Source organism: Puccinia triticina, chromosome 2A (genome assembly GCF_026914185.1).
Source record: "Puccinia triticina chromosome 2A, complete sequence".
Lineage (NCBI taxonomy): Eukaryota > Fungi > Basidiomycota > Pucciniomycetes > Pucciniales > Pucciniaceae > Puccinia > Puccinia triticina.
Genome location: NC_070559.1, coordinates 911,352 through 927,744, shown reverse-complemented (window position 1 = coordinate 927,744; position 16,393 = coordinate 911,352). Strand labels below are relative to the sequence as shown.

The 16,393-nt window shown below is 48.2% G+C and overlaps 2 protein-coding genes across 2 annotated transcripts; both read right to left on the bottom strand.

Annotated features, from left to right (window-relative positions):
• Positions 1–8,019: 8,019 nt before the first annotated feature.
• PtA15_2A104 (uncharacterized protein) lies at positions 8,020–10,737 on the bottom strand (the record flags this gene model as incomplete). Its single annotated transcript, XM_053166091.1, has 14 exons — positions 8,020–8,052; positions 8,134–8,172; positions 8,261–8,537; positions 8,618–8,736; positions 8,835–8,918; positions 9,004–9,054; positions 9,126–9,195; positions 9,312–9,623; positions 9,715–9,723; positions 9,819–9,928; positions 10,025–10,108; positions 10,204–10,399; positions 10,526–10,578; positions 10,672–10,737. The coding sequence occupies 14 exons, from the start codon at positions 10,735–10,737 to the stop codon at positions 8,020–8,022; spliced, it is 1,503 nt and encodes a 500-aa protein (XP_053017347.1).
• A 4,881-nt stretch (positions 10,738–15,618) lies between these two features.
• On the bottom strand, positions 15,619–16,149 carry PtA15_2A103 (uncharacterized protein; the record flags this gene model as incomplete). Its single annotated transcript, XM_053166090.1, has 3 exons — positions 15,619–15,651; positions 15,729–15,767; positions 15,856–16,149. 3 exons carry the CDS (start codon positions 16,147–16,149, stop codon positions 15,619–15,621), a joined length of 366 nt encoding a protein of 121 aa, XP_053017346.1.
• Between the last annotated feature and the right edge of the window lie 244 nt (positions 16,150–16,393).

The window sequence follows — 16,393 nt, the reverse complement described above, 5'->3', positions numbered from 1 at the left end:
CTTCTCTGACCCCAACCTACATTCATCTACCCAAATACCTTATCCAAACCTTCAATTGCCTATTAACTCCGTTCAACCTTCCTTCTCCCGTCATCCTACACTCTATCCCATATATATACTTTTTCTTCCCTTTTCCTTCATTTCTCCCTATCCGTTTTTTCCCTTCCCCGATTTTTTTTCCCGTTCCTATGTCCTCACCAATCCGCAACACCCATTCCCCCGATCCTGTCACCAACCCGTGGGGCCCTCAGCCGACTGCCTTTACCTCTAACACGCAGGGTACCATGCAAAATCGACGCCTCAGCTCTCACAGACGACCTACTTCCCGCACGAATCAGAACGCTCCTCCTGCGAATCGAGCACCGCCGGCAGATGAAGACGACGGCGATGTCCCAATGTACACCGCCAATGAAGTCAACCGATGGCTTGAAGAAGCGGCGATCCAGTCTCTATATCATGGTCGATCTCCCGGACAGATTGTGGCGCACGCAACATCCCGAATGTCGGACACCGACAAGCTGCAGCCCAGTGGGTCCAACTTCGTTCAGTGGGATCTAATGATGGGTGAACGAGCTTGAGAGGTGTTCGGCAATGGAGCGTGGTTCTCAAAATCGTGCTCGGATGGTGTTCAGGAACAAATTGGCCGGTCCCTCCTTCTGGCTTGTTGAGTTGTCTGTTAGTCTGCTACCATGATGTATCACCACAGTATGGAGGGCTGTTGGATTGACCCATGAGCACTACCAACCAACCACCCAGCTGGCAGCCACAAGCGTCTGTAGCCTAGTTGGTAAAGGCAGCACTCTAGTATGTGTCTCAGCATAGCTGAGGTCGTGAGTTCGACTCTCACCAGACACATCTTCATTTTACAGTCTCTACAGGTTATGAGCCCAGGGCTACCTGAGCGTTACTCGCTTACAATAGAGACTTGATGAATTTGTGAATGCTTACTTGTAAGACCACGCAAACCCCTATAAGCCTACATCTAGATCACGGGTTCAATACCTACGCTGATCATCTTTCCTGGGTCTCATTCCCACTCTCTCTTGGGGTCAATCCCCACTTCCCATCATGTAGCAAGGGGGGGTGTTGAGTTGTCTGTTAGTCTGCTACCATGATGTATCACCACAGTATGGAGGGCTGTTGGATCGACCCATGACCACTACCAACCAACCACCCAGCTGGCAGCCACAAGCGTCTGTAGCCTAGTTGGTAAAGGCAGCACTCTAGTATGTGTCTCAGCATAGCTGAGGTCGTGAGTTCGACTCTCACCAGACACATCTTCATTTTACAGTCTCTACATGGCTACGGTAGACAGCAGTATGCTCCGCCAGAACACCTGCTTTGACATGTACACTCACCTTCGTAGCTGTTTTCACACCGCAAGCAGAGCCGAACAAATGGTTGTGTGGGAGAAACTGAAGAACATCAAAATGTCAGACTACTCGAGTAGCTCCGAGACCATCGCCCAAATCCTCGAACTTCTGGACAACTTTCACTCCCTCGGTTTGGATCTCGACCGCGAAAGCATAGGTGGTCTCGCCCTTCAATCCTCCCTGGAAGCCGGATCGGATCTTCGGAGAGAGGTGGACCGAAGAATTGAGCAAGACTTTGCGAGTTCCAGCAGGACGAAGGCTAAACTGGCGACGTCTGCAGATCAGATTCTGAAGCACATCGACATCGCGAAGCACCAGCTGGATCTATCGGCACCTTCCTCCACGGCATTCTCGGTTTCAACTCAACAGCAAGGTAGACCAGATTTCGACCAATCCGTCAGTCCGGCAATGGAATTCTTCGACCCAGACGTGTGGCCGGAGGTGCCAGAAATGGTAGAAGGTTTAGCGACGACTGGGCTGCAATGCTGGAACTGTCGATCACCTCCTCAGTGAATGCAACCTTCCTCGTCGACGAGATTTCAGCCAACCCCCTCAGTCCTCTCGACGCCCCGGTCGTCCTTCCTTCCCAGCCAGACCTCTGCGACCGAACAACCAACTGGCGCCCGCTGCTCCCCCGATGATGGCACCAGGCAATTTCCAGGCGTGGTATCCCATCGTCACGCCCCCGGGTTACACCACCAAGAATTTCGGGGTTCCGACCTCAAACTACGCCCCACCGACACCTGGAAGCTACACCCAACAAGCAGCAGGGCAGCCCGACATGTACCGACCTGACTACCGCCAGAATTCCCTGCCGACCCAGGGTCAACGACAAACCCCGACGTCCCGTGCCAACATTGCACAACCGGCAATGGCACCTCCCAGCCTCACTGATCAGTTCCAACAGCCGGTTTTGAACGGCATGTCTCAACAACATCCTGGTCAGGAGACCACCTCAAGGATGCTTGAGATCGGTGCGGTGGATGACAGCCTGGAACAAGGTTTTGTGCCACGGTTCAGTCAGTTGTCAGTGGGCGACGGTGATGACCCAGTGATTGACACTGGCGCGACACACCACCTGACTTCCAAGAGGTACGCACTCAGCTCTTTTAAACCTCTCTCTCGTCCAATTCCTCTCCGTGTAGCCACTAAGGGCGACGGTTCCTTTATCACAGGGACTGGGGACCTCTCTTTTCCGACCCGGGATGGGCAAATCGTGATTCTTAAGGGTGTCCTCTACTGTGAGCGGGCTTCGTCCACCCTCATATCGCTGGCAGCCCTGCGGAAAGCTAACTCCCGCTTTCTCTACAACCACGTAGAAGATTCTTTTGACTTCTTCTCCTCGGACTGGAAACTTCTATTTTCCTGCCCGTTCTGGCCGAACTCCAACAAATGGTGCCTACCGAAACCACTGCCCCCTACCCCAGCCGGACTTCCCCCATGCCATATTCCTTTCCCTGTCATATCCCGTGCTGCTCACCTCCCTTCGTCTCCTGTTCCCATTGCATATGCCCCAAGTTCTTCTTCTGTGTCTCCGTCCTCCAACCTTTTGAAATCGAATGAGAGCAATGATACAACTGATAGTACCAATGTTAAGCCTACATTTTGCCCTTCGGGATTAGCAGCAAAGAGCACACCGGGAGATCTGTTTGTGTCACCGATGGAGCCTTCTCCTAGTTTCACCTGGCGGCCTGAGGATTTGACCGCCGACGAGGCAACTCTTTTAATGTGGCACAGGATATTCGTACACGCGAGTCTGCGGGTAATCTGGAAGCTCATCAACCAGAAGGCAGCTTTTGGCTTGCCGGAGAAGATGCCGCCAGGCCAGCTGCGTTGCCCGGTATGTGCCATACACAAGAGTACCAGGACAAATGTGTTGGGAAGTTCGAATAGAACGGTAGGTCCGTTGGAAGTGCTCAACGTGGATCTTATGGGCCCTTTCCCGGTTGCGACATACCACAAGGGCCGGTATGTACTTTCAATCAAAGATGTGGGATCGGGGTATAATGAGATAAAGATTTTAGCTGCTAAGAGTGAGGCTAACAAACATATTCTCGACACCATAAATAGGTTGGAAAAGCAGACTGACCTGAGAGTCAAAGTTCTTTGTAGCGACAATGGCGGTGAGTTTGCTAACAATGCCCTAGCCACTTTTTTGACGAGTAAAGGAATCAGGGCGGAACAAAACCTCCCATATCATCACTACCAAAACGGTGTGGTAGAGCGCTTCAATCGCACTGTGTCTGAAATGGGTCGCACCGTCCTCGGTGACAGCTCTCTTCCGCAACGATTCTGGGGCTTTGCTTTTGAGTGGGCCTCGTGGACTCTCAACCGGCTACCCAACAAATCAAGTGGAGAGGTCACTCCTTTCGAAGCACTCTTCAGACAAAAACCGCAGTTGGATGTCGCTAGGATTTTTGGAGGAGTAGCTTACGTTCTTCAACCGCCAGAAAAGAGAACTAAACTAGCTGACCGTGCATTTAAAGCCCACATTATAGCGCATTTGGGAGACAGCAAGGGATGGATGTTTTGGGTTCCCGAATCAGACTCACTGGTCTCGTCTGCGTGGGCAACCTTTGAGGACTTTCCTGGAAAGCCCATGCTTTCTTTGGAACAACTAAAGAAGCCTTTGACGTCTTCCATTCGAATTGACCCCGAAGCTAATTCAGTTTGCATAGGAGATTTCTCACACGAATTGGCCTTTGAACGTGAAGAACAACTTGTGGACGACGTGATTAGGAACTGCGGTTTCTATTCAGCAGGGGTACCAAAGACCTACAAGCAGGCCCTCAAGTCCGATCACTGGGAACAGTGGAAGGCTGCTGTCGAGGAGGAACTACAGAATCTCGACAGGAAGCAAGTCTGGGAAGTCCGCCTCATGGACACCACAAAGAAGCCTCTTGACGGTTGCTGGGTATTTGCGGTGAAGACGGCTGCAGATGGGACAGTGACCAGGTACAAGGCCCGGTATGTAGCTAAAGGATTCACGCAGATAGAGGGTGTGGACTTCAAGAAGACCTTTGCCCCTACTGCCACCTTTGTCTCTATGCGCTTAGTACTCACCATAGCAGCTGCCTACAAATGGCCAGTACACTCCTTTGACTTTGTAGCGGCCTATCTGAAATCTGACATCAACGAGGAGATTTGGATACGACCACCGGACGGCATGGCTTTGAAGACAGGAGAAGGTCTCCGTTTAAAAAAGGCATTGTATGGAACGCGCCAGGCGGTGCGTTGCTGGTGGCTCCACCTGAAGGGCATCTTACTGGGACTAGGGTACTCGGCAAGTCACTATGACTCTAGCCTTTATGTTTTACAGGACGCGGAGAAAACCGGAGTAATCTGGATTCACGTCGACGACGGGATTGTGACGGGCGATTCTGTCGTAACGCTACAGAAACTCGAAGCAGCGCTGGAAGGGAAGCTGGAAATCAAATAAAGCGACAAGTTGGATTCGATTGTGGGTGTCAATATCGTGAGAACCGCAGATTCCTTTTTACTTGACCAACGTAAACTAGTAAAGGAGATTCTGGAGACTCACTGGGATGGTTTCACCACCGCGAAGACCCCATTGCCAGCTAACCTTGACATCAATTCTGAACAAGTCGGTGATCCCAGCACGTCGACTGCTTACCTGTCTGTTGTCATGTCGCTCAGCTACCTAGCCGTAGGTACTAGACCAGACTTAGCGTTTGCAGTGAACTTTTTAGCACGGTTCTCGGCCTCTCCTGGTCCAACGCACTGGAAAGGAGTGCGCCACTTGGTGAATTACTTAGCTCAGTCGAGAGACCGCACCATGACTCTTCGGCCGGACACTTCTGCGAAATCACTGAGGTGTTATTGTGATGCATCTTGGGGCGGCGAACACTCAAAGTCTACCTATGGGATTTTTTTAACATTTTTAGGCTGCCCGATCTTGTGGGTTTCGCGGGGGCTGGCGACGGTGGCGGCATCCACTTGCAAGGCAGAGTACATGGCCCTTGGGATTGCTACGCGGCAGGTTCTGTGGGTGAGACATTTGCTCAAGGACATCCTGCGCGTGGACATTAAGGGTAATCTGTACTGTGACAATCAATCTGCCGTCAAGATTAGCACAGATGACGCCTCAAACAAAAGAGCTAGGCACACTGACCGTGAATTTCATATCACTAATCAGGCACTCTTTGAAAACAAGACAGATCTCACATGGGTTCCTACAACTGAGCAGTTAGCCGACATTCTCACTAAACCATTGACAAGGGAACCTTTTGAACGCTTGCGGGCCCGTCTTCTAGGCGGTTAATTTGTTTTTCTATGTCTCTGGTCCTTATTATGCCCCATTCACCTCTCTTTTGTTGTTTTTTTTCTTTCCGCTCTTGTTGTTTCCTCCATCTACGTTTGTACCCGGGCCGGTGTCTAGGTGAGGGGGGGGTGTTGTAACCCAGTTACTGGGTTACCATCCGCAGCTCACTAGACACCGGAGCATGAGTTCCCGGCATGGTAGTTTGCGGAATACACACGCATTCCTATCGCAAACCACCACAGGATGGGCTTGTCGAGGAGGAGTCCGGTGACGATGGGGCTGACGATCCTGCTGAAGATCCTGCTGACCATGGTGGTGACGCCCTGGATGGGGAGGACCGCCAGCTGGAGGACGAGGGCGGCCGGGACGCCGACCGGCGCACGCTCCTGTGCTCCCGCCACCAACCTGACGTCGAGGACGAGCACGGGGAGGACGAGACGTGCGAGCTGTGTGACCGGCCGGGCCATTAACTGGAGACCTGTCTCATCTTCGCCACCGACTCTTAAGACCATTCACATTTGTTGGCTAGATTTTCAGGTCAACTAAGCCCGGGTTTGTGGGCAGGCTAGCTGACCGAGCGTGGGCATTCGCATTCGTTTCAGGCTAAATGAGCTGAAATTGAGCCGGGGAGGGCCTTAGCCTGAGGCTAGATTTCAGGCTAAGGGTCGCTAAATTTAGCAATCGTTGAACCTGAAATCAAACCTAAGGTTTGTTAACCCAGGGTTAGCCCGGACCAATGTGATTGCCGGTCGGGTTAAGTTGCCCAAAATCGTCAACTTAACCCGACGAATGCGAATGCTCTAACCACCACCTCTCCCTAGAGATGGCACCAGGTACCCCTTTGTGGGTACCTGGTGTCCGTCAGCAGGTACCTGCTGGACCTCAACAGGTACCTGTCGGCGGATACGGGTGCGGGTGCGGGTGTCCACCATTTTGTGGGACAGGTACCCGCCATATACCCCCCACATCACCAGAGGCTTCCCGAGAGGGCTTCCTCTCGGCAAGCTGGAATACAAACACCAGCTCGCCGAGAGGGCTTCCTCTCGGCGGGCTGGTACATATACGCCAGCTCGCCAAGAGGGCTTCCACTCGGCGGGCTGGTATACAATGCATACACCAGCTCACCGAGAGGGATTCCTCTCGACGGGCTGGTACACATACACCAGCTCGCCAAGAGGAATTCCTCTCGGCGGGCTGGAGGGATTCCTCTCGGGCCTCGCCGAGCTGGAATAAATACGCCAGCTCGCCGAGAGGGATTCCTCACGGGCCTCAGCGAGCCGGAATAAATACAACAGCCCGCCGAGAGGAAGCCCTGTCGGCCTCTCGGCGAGCTGGTGTATGTGTACCAGCCCGGCGGGAGGGATCCCTCTCGGCGAGGTGGTGTATATATACCAGCCCGCCGAGAGGAAGCCCTCTCGGCGAGGTGGTGTATATATACCAGCCCGCCGAGAGGAAGCCCTCTCGGCGAGCTGGTGTTTGTATTCCAGCTTGCCGAGAGGAAGCCCTCTCGGGAAGCCTCTGGTGATGTGGGGGGTATATGGCGGGTACCTGTCCCACAAAATGGTGGACACCCGCACCCGCACCCGTATCCGCCGACAGGTACCTGTTGAGGTCCAGCAGGTACCTGCTGACGGACACCAGGTACCCACAACTTAGTTAAGTTAGCAGATTAACGGGGATGCACGCATCCGAGTCTTATATCCTGGCAGTGGTCTCACCCTACAGAATCAAGCCAAATGGCAGGGAAGGTGTTGCTTTCCCCTATTTCCCCCAATACCTCCATGTAGACTTCTGATTCTTGCCGTGCCTTTTGCACCATTGAAATCAGAAGCTTCTTGCCTTATTTTCCCCCAATTCAAACTCCTCTGTATCCATTGCCCCTGGCTAGAAATGGTTGGCCAGGTGCACTTTGAATGCCCTTTTGCAAGTTGGTGTTCAAGCTAATTCTTGAACACTGAGTTGCAAAATTGCATGACATTGTACTACACCCCCCAAGGAGGCTTGGTTAAATGACTCAGGGGTTTTGGAGCAACAACTCCCAAGACTGGTGGAGGTCGTGCATGGGGGGCTCTTCTTGGATGTCAGCGGCGGATTCTTTAGTTCCCCAATCAACAAGAATGATAGTCAAGATGTTACATTCAGACGAGGGGCAAAAATTTGGCACAGCAGTAAAAGAACGATAGGCAAAGACAAAGATGTACGACTAGAAAGAGGAGTGTGGAGGCGAGTAGCTGATCAATCTAGTTTAACCCAGGCCACACCATGTAACCGCCCTCCGTTCAATCTTTTCACGTATGATAGCAGTATATATATCTCACAAGAGGGACTATACAGGCATAATAGAACGTGTCGTGTAGTTGACGATTAAAGCTTTTCACTCATGTTGATGAAAATCGACTAGAAAGAAGTATAAAGAGCCAGGCGAAAGCATCAGTGAAATGACAAGATTCGGAGTTTATCAAAAACAATTCTGCCTACTTTAACCGATGTGTAGTTTGACAACGCGTAGCTTCCACACTATATTGAAAGGCGTACATGAAAAAGGAGGCGTGAGTCAGACAGAGACGATTGAGCGCGGTGACAATAAAACCCCTCAAACACGTACTTCGCGGCCAATTCCGCTCTCCTTGTAGCCGCCAAAGGGCACCTGACTGACAATCCGATTGTAGCAGTTGATCCAGACCGTGCCGGCCTTGATTCGTTTGCCTACTCGAAGAGCTTTGGTAATATCGGTGGTATGGATGGCTGAAGCAAGCCCATAGATGGTGTCGTTCGCCTGTCTGACTACATCTTCCTCGTCTTTAAACTTCATCACCACCACTACCGGCCCGAAAATCTCTTCCTTGTGGATCTTCATCTCTGGCTTCACATCAGTGAAAATCCTGTTCGAGCCGAGCATCACATGATAAGAGTCAGACCTGCTCCAGGAGGTCAATCTAACTGATAAAGTGGGCGAGCTGACGTGGGTTGTATGAAATAGCCTTCTTTACCATGCCGATCACCTCCGAGCAAACAGGTCGCACCCTCTTCTTTACCACATTTGATGTAACCCATGATTCGATCGTATTGAAGTTGAGAGATCTGGAAATTTTGATGAATTCGAGGTCACGATCAGTTATGACTTCCCCCGATGAGGTGATTTCAAGATCAACAACGAGAATAGGGAAAGCTGACTCAACTTGGGGACCTTGAAATGTGTCCTGATCGAACGGATCACCAACCTTGAGACTTTTGAGGTTCTCCTTCAAAGCAGCGACGAATTTCTGAACACGGAAAGGGTCGAAAGTTTGGTAGTAAATAAGCGCCAAAGAATTTCACTTGCGAGTTGTTTTGTTGTAATAGATTTACGTCATAGATACCCTCCTGGACAAACACTCTCGACCCGGCACAACAACATTGCTGCCAAATCACCCAAGTCAGCTACATGGACGCAGGGTTTTAGGAAGTAGAAAGATGTGAGAAAAACTAACTCCATGATTAAAGAATATGCCAAACTGAGCCCATTTGACGGCTTGGTCGAAGTCCGCATCATCAAAGATACTATACGGAAGAGAGGGCAAACAAGATGTGATGACCATGAACACAGATGCAGAACAGGCCTTTTGCCCGCGTCTTCTTTTTTTCCTGAATGCTTCCCGAAAAAAATGAGCACACACATATTAGGAGATTTGCCGCCGAGTTCGAGTGTGACTTTTTTGAGGTTGGTCTTGCCGGACTGAGCGAGGATTTGCTTGCCGATGGCGGTCGAGCCGGTAAAAGCGATCTTCTCGACCAAGGGATGTTCTACGATAGGCTGGCCAGCTCCCGGCCCAAAGCCGGGCAGAACGTTGACCACGCCGGGCGGGAAAATCTCTCGGATAAATTGGCATAGGTACAGTGCTGTCAATGGTGTTTGTTCAGCCGGCTTTAGTACCACCGTGTTTCCGGTCGCTAATGCTGGCCCCAATTTCCACGACATCATGTATAGCCTTTTTCAAAGAGTTCATCAGGGAATTAGATCAGTCTTGGAAGTCCTGAAAACGGTCACCTTGCGGCAAAGAGATGGTAAACGTTACGTACGGGAAATTCCTAAATGACGAGCATTGATCAAACAAAGACCACCACAGGAGCCACCACGGTTTACGACCAGGAGATCTTCAGAGGCTTCAGTGGAGTGTACTTACCAAGGAATGATTTGGCCGACCACGCCAATTGGTTCATGAATGGTGAAGGCCATCTTGGACTCGTTAACTTCAATTGTCTGGCCGGTATTCTTGTCTGCCCAACCACCATACTTAAGCCCAGAGAAGCCAGAACGCAGATGTGTTAGCGCATCGGGGTTTTTTTCTTTTTTTTGAAAAAGGGTCGAAATTTTGAGATTGCGACTCACATATCTCAAGCAAGCTGCTGCTTCGGCAACATCAAAACCTTTAGCCATTGCGAAAGTCTTGCCATTATCCATAGCTTCAATAGCCTAATTCAGTCATTAAGTCGAAAATTCAAGGTAAGGTTAGAGGCAATATTCCAGCAGAGAGAAATAATTATATAGAAGAAATAGAATGTGCGTACTGCAAAGGTATCCATATGAGATTCGATCTTGTCCGCCAAATGCATCAGCAGTTTGCCTCTCTGGGCGCCTGGGGTCTTCAGCCCCCAGACTTTATCGAAAGCTTCTGAGGCAACTTTGACGGCGATATCGACATCTTTAGCTTTTGCTTCTGAAACCGAGCCGATGCATTTTCCATTGGTCGGATTGAGCGTTTCACTATATAATTTTTAGAAAATGGCACCCATTCAACCAACATAAAATCAAGATTGGGACATCGACATAATCCGTTCTCACGAGCGAGCCTCTATGCCCAAGAGAGACCGGACGGGCAGGATTACTTACAAGGTATTTTTGTCCGCTGATTCGACGAATTGGTTGTTGATGAATAAACCAGTCTACGCCAATGAATTTCGGAGACCATCAGTATGTGCTCCCAATCACCATACCGATAAAGAAACTGTGCGAGATCTCTAAAAGATTCTGCGCACCTCCAAGGTGACTGGTTCAAGCTTGAGGTGAGCCGGGAAGGTCAAGGTGATCTGCGGTGAAGGCATGGCTGGTTGATAGAATTCAGAGAAATTGGTATGGATAGAGCGTTTCGATTGGGTAATCACCACTCGGGAAGCCTGTGGAGCAGGGGACAGAGAGCCTTTTATCAACCTTCTGTGCTACACTTAACCCAAGCCTACAAGCCCACTGACGATCACTGCGATGACTCCACAGTCCACTCGTTTCAGAATATCAAAACAATCTCCAAGCTTTCTCATATGCCCTCCACTTCTCCTAAACACATAGATCAAGCGAAGTATGGACTTAAGGCGTGTATGATAACACGTTTGACCATAATAAACACAGCAAGGCGCAACTTGCAACCGACAATCCTGCGAGTGCCGATATTGAAGCACAGGTGGGGAAGTCCAGAGGACAGCGCTCTATTATCGACTGGCCATCATGATCATTTGATTGTTGCCTCGATCAGCCGGACTCTCCGAACTTGACTCAAGTCTCTCAACCGGAGGCGCGTGATCCTTAGACGGATGGCCCTGTTGCTGTGCACAAATCATGTCATTCCGTTTCCATTTTGTTTTGTTTTTGCCTCGCATCGTGAAATAAAGATCATGATCATCTTCACTTCGGTACAGGTGGGCTCCGTATGGCACAATGGTGGAGATTAAACTGGGGCTGTGCCAGACAATCCCATAACTGAAGGACTCAACTTCACTCTCAAAGTCCAACCATTAAGCAAAACACAATACAACCAACCTAGGCAGCAGAAATCATATTTGGCTGGGGAAAATTTTCAGTCTCTTGATCTCTTCATATCTCAACTCAGGTGTTTACATGTTATCAAAAATCCAAGTAGAGACAATTGTCCGCCAACCCCACCCCACCTAAGTCCTTGAGGTCATATTGCTTCAGAATCTCACTTGAGTCCCAAAAGAGTAAAAAATGAATTCATGGGCTTTTGGAGGTACAGCTCAGACATGTATGTACTTGGTTTCTGGACACATGTCAAAGCTTAGCGGCTCTTCCACAGTTCTCTCATAGTCAGGTTTAGATGCCAAAAATACAAGAAAAAAAATAGGGAGGGAGCTATCCTTCTTGGTCATCTCATCAACTACCTTACTTGGCCTCAAGTGTGTTTGTGTAGCCTCTACAGAGGGAAAAGTGAAAAATGTAAAAAAACAGACTTATGCTGCTTACACCTTCTTGGCACTTCAAGGATAATTAAATTTCCCAAAAAAAATACTCAAAGTTTGAGGTTGGGAAAATCATTGAAAAAAAATCACTCTGTACTGAAAAAAAAATGCAAACTGAGCGGCTCAGCCAAAAAAATAAAAATGTGTCAGACTGAGTAAAAAACAATGGGGCACATTTTTGGGGTGATTTGTTGGACGGGCCTGCACAAGGCCCGCATGGGCCCCTAACAGGCCCGTTGGGCCCATTGAAAAAGTAGTATTTGTTTGGAATTCCGATGCTCTGCTAAAGTGTGAAATGGGTCAAACTGAATAAAAAACATGGGGGTACATTTTTGGGGGGTTTTTTTGGACGGGCCTGAATGAGGCCCACATGGCCCCCACAAAGCCCACTGGGCCCATTGAAAGAGTAGCCTTGGTTCAGAAAGCATATGCTCAGCTAAGAAATAAAATGTGTCAGACTGAGTAAAAACCCTAGGGGCACATTGTTGGGGAGGCTTTTTGGAGGGGCCTGAATCAGGCCTGTACGGGCCAACAGGGTTCCAAGTAAAAGGAAAGGACCTGGACATACATTCTGTGAGTGCACAAATGTCATACAGATGTCGGTAGCCCTTCAATATCTTCCGTTGATTAGTGGTCAATTGGTGCTGTTCAAAACATCATATGGGCATTCTTAACCAAGACTACATCTGGGTTGGCCAAACCAGCTTTGGGTGGGCCCTGACGGGCCTGATGCAGGTCTGTCAATAAGCCCTCCTCAAAAGTGTGGCCCATGTTTTTTGCTCAGGTTGACACATTTTTGTTTCTTAGCTAAGCATAGGCATTCTTGACAAAAGCTACTCTTTCAATGGGCCCAGTGGGCTTTGTGGGGGCCATGTGGGCCTCATTCAGGCCTGTCCAAAAAATCCCCCCAAAAATGTACCCCCATGTTTTTTATTCAGTTTGACCCATTTCACACTTTAGCAGAGCATCGGAATTCCAAACAAATACTACTTTTTCAATGGGCCCAACGGGCCTGTTAGGGGCCCATGCGGGCCTTGTGCAGGCCCGTCCAACAAATCACCCCAAAAATGTGCCCCATTGTTTTTTACTCAGTCTGACACATTTTTATTTTTTTGGCTGAGCCGCTCAGTTTGCATTTTTTTTTCAGTACAGAGTGATTTTTTTTCAATGATTTTCCCAACCTCAAACTTTAAGTATTTTTTTTGGGAAATTTAATTATCCTTGAAGTGTGGTCACCTTCACCATGGGGTGCATTCCTGGAAATGCCCTGCATCCTGCAGAATTTTCTGATTGAGAAGCATCCAGAGGATGCCTGGGGAGCATCCAGCAGATTCCAGATGTGCTGAGCCTGAGTGTAAGCTCTGGAGTCTTACAAGAACCTTTCACAATAGCTGTCAAATTGTGACATAAGCTACAAGAGTACTTAGTCTCCTCCTGCTACTTCTCTAGTCCTGCAGAGAACTTCACTCTCTCCCGGCTAGGTAAGCTATTTTCCATTTCTTCTCATTCTCTTAGTTGTTCTAGTTATACTTACCAGACTTTTGGCTAGATACCTGAAATACATCCCCTAATTTGGTACTAGACAGTTTCTTAGGCTTCACTGCCAGCATATTTGGCTGGGTTTAATTCATCTTAGTTTAACTGGGATGCACTCAACCAATTTAAAATGGGTTGATATCAACAAATGAAATATAAACCCAACACCAGGGGAGATATTTTCCCACTCCCCAGGGAGTGCCCTACCGTAACTTTTTTCCATAACTGTGCTGGAGACCTCTGGTAAACAAAAATTGGATAGGTATGAAAAAGACTGGAAGTCAGATGTGGAAATCAGTTGTAAATCATCCTGAAATAAACCATAACTTGCCAAGAAATCATCCAGAACTCATCTAGAATTCATCCAGAACTCATCCAGAATATAGGCCTTTCTTGGCTCCATGACCAGTGTGTCCTTTTCATGGAGATGTGAAAGGCCCAGCCTGTGATATTGTCCCCCTCATTTACTCGCGTACATCAGGGGGACATTTGGTGTCTCAACACAAAGTTTTTACTTTTCATGTGGCTGTGAAAGACCCATCCTGTGATATTCCCACATCAATGTATGCGCGTACATCAGGGTGACTATTAGAAAAGTGCAAAAAAGTTCACTTGCATGTGCACATGTGAATTTTGAAAAGCAAAAAAAAGCAAAATTCACCAGATCATTATTGTGAGGAGGCAAGGATATCTGGCCAAACTGGATTGCTTCATAGTGCCGCATAATACTTAGCTGTATAACACCCAAAATGCGCTACATAGATCCAGAAACACCGCTAGAATAGCATGAGAAAAACCGCTAAAGAAGCACCAAAGGAACCGCTAAAGTAGCATTTTTTGCTGCTACTTTAGCAAACAGTGTAGCAACTTGCCTCTACTTCAGCAACAAGCAAAGCAGAATGCCGCTAAAAGTAGCTTGCTAAAAAACAAAAAGAAATCTTTGAAGTGATCAGCAGAAAGCAAAGCACCCAGCCCGCTACCAAAAGCACAGCAAATTGGGGCTCAAAAGCACTACAATTTTGCTAAGCTACTGCCTTGTGTAGTGTAGCTCTTGCACAGTTGGTGTAACATAACAATAATGTAACAAATTTTGGACGGTGCTGCAATATTGATATCACACTGGGAGAGAGCCATTTTTAAGGCAGTTAGGATACCTGTGCGCGGAGCAGCAGATATTGAGTAAGACAACAAGCAATAAAAGGTCATTTTAGAGCTATTTTGGCCTTTTATTCCTCAATAACCTGTTTTCCAGTGGGTAAAACGTTACTTTACCAGTAATGGCCTGGAAAAAATGGTGTGTTACTATAAGTGTGATGCTGCTTTTTGAGTGTCACTGATAACAATACTGGCAGCAAAATTAACGGCAGGAAGTTACTTTACTAAAATCCATCAGATATTGTAAAGTAGTAACTACCCACCACTGTGATGATCAGTGATAGTCCCATTGGCCAAGCAGAACTTGGGAATGTGCCTAGCTCAGTTGGCCGCCCAAACTCCCCTGTTGGGCTTCCTGGGCACACACCAAACCCCCGGTGGCGCTTGGCCAAGTGGGACTGGGGCATGTGCCCAGATGCGCTTGATATACTATAAATAAAAACATTATTTCTGCAGTGACTGCACAATTGGATTTCACATAACCTGCTTGCATGCCATGTGGAAAATCAGACACCCAACCCATGTTCAATTCCTGATGAAGCCATTTCTTTTCTGATAGAGGTTTTACCTTGGATAAAACAGGTAACATGTTATCAGTGTTATTTAGCTTGGCATTGAGGGGGCCCCCTCCATTATACTATCTGAAATCAAGTAGGCTATTTTTGACAGATAACAGAAATGTGTTATCTGGTATGGTAAGTATGCTGTCATAACACTTGGCAGTTTACTTCCAAATGATCAGGCCAAAAAATAATGTTTTACATGATGTAAAGGGGCATGCCGTGATTATTTATTGCACAATAATCACGCTGCCAAACACGGCCTTAGTCTTTAGATGTGCCATGTAAATACATTTTCAGGTCAATTCTGTCATGTCAAGGTTTTGTTTTGTTATCTTAAGGCTGCTGCAAGGTAAAATCCCAAGAAATACAATAATGGAAACAACAAGCAGGGAAATCTTCAAGCTGGGCGGATCTCGCAATTATGAACTTTTAAATATTTATGTAACCCCAACTGCCCACTGGCACAAGTTATTTTACTCATTTACATCTTTTCACTCATGTTGATGAAGACAGACTGCGCGAAACGTGTCAGACATCCAAAGAGCAAATTAGCTTAACACTAGATTTGGAATTGATAGAATCTGTCCTTACTTTGACAGCCGTATAGTTTGACAACGCGTAGCTACCACACTGCAAAAGCCGAGACGAAGACAGAGAAAGAGGAGTCTCATCAGATATTTGATGGTTGCTCGATGACAAAAAGCATTGAGAGACTTACTTCGCGCCCGATCCCACTTTCCTTGTAGCCGCCAAAAGGGACTTGACTGGTCATTCGATTGTAGCAGTTGATCCAGACCGTGCCGGCCTTGATCCGTTTTCCTACTCGAAGAGCTTTGGTGATATTGGTGGAATGGATGGCTGCACAAAGCCCATAGACGGTGTCGTTTGCCTGTCTGACTACATCTTCCTCGTCCTTGAACTTCATCACAATTACCACCGGTCCAAAAATTTCCTCCTTGTGGATCTTCATCTCCGGCTTCACATCAGTGAAAATCCTGTTCAAGCCGGTCATGTCAAATGATGTTTTAGAGGGCCAAGTTCGGTCATGGCCGCAAGAGTCAGACCTGTCTCAGAAGCTCAATCTATAAGTGGCACAAAGTCATGGGCGAGCTGACGTGGGTTGTATGAAATAGCCTTCTTGACCATGCCAATCACCACCGAGCAAACAGGTTGCACCTTCTTCTTTACCTGATTTGATATAACCCATGATTTGATCGCATTGAAGTTGTGAGATCTGACGAGTATGCAACGGGGAT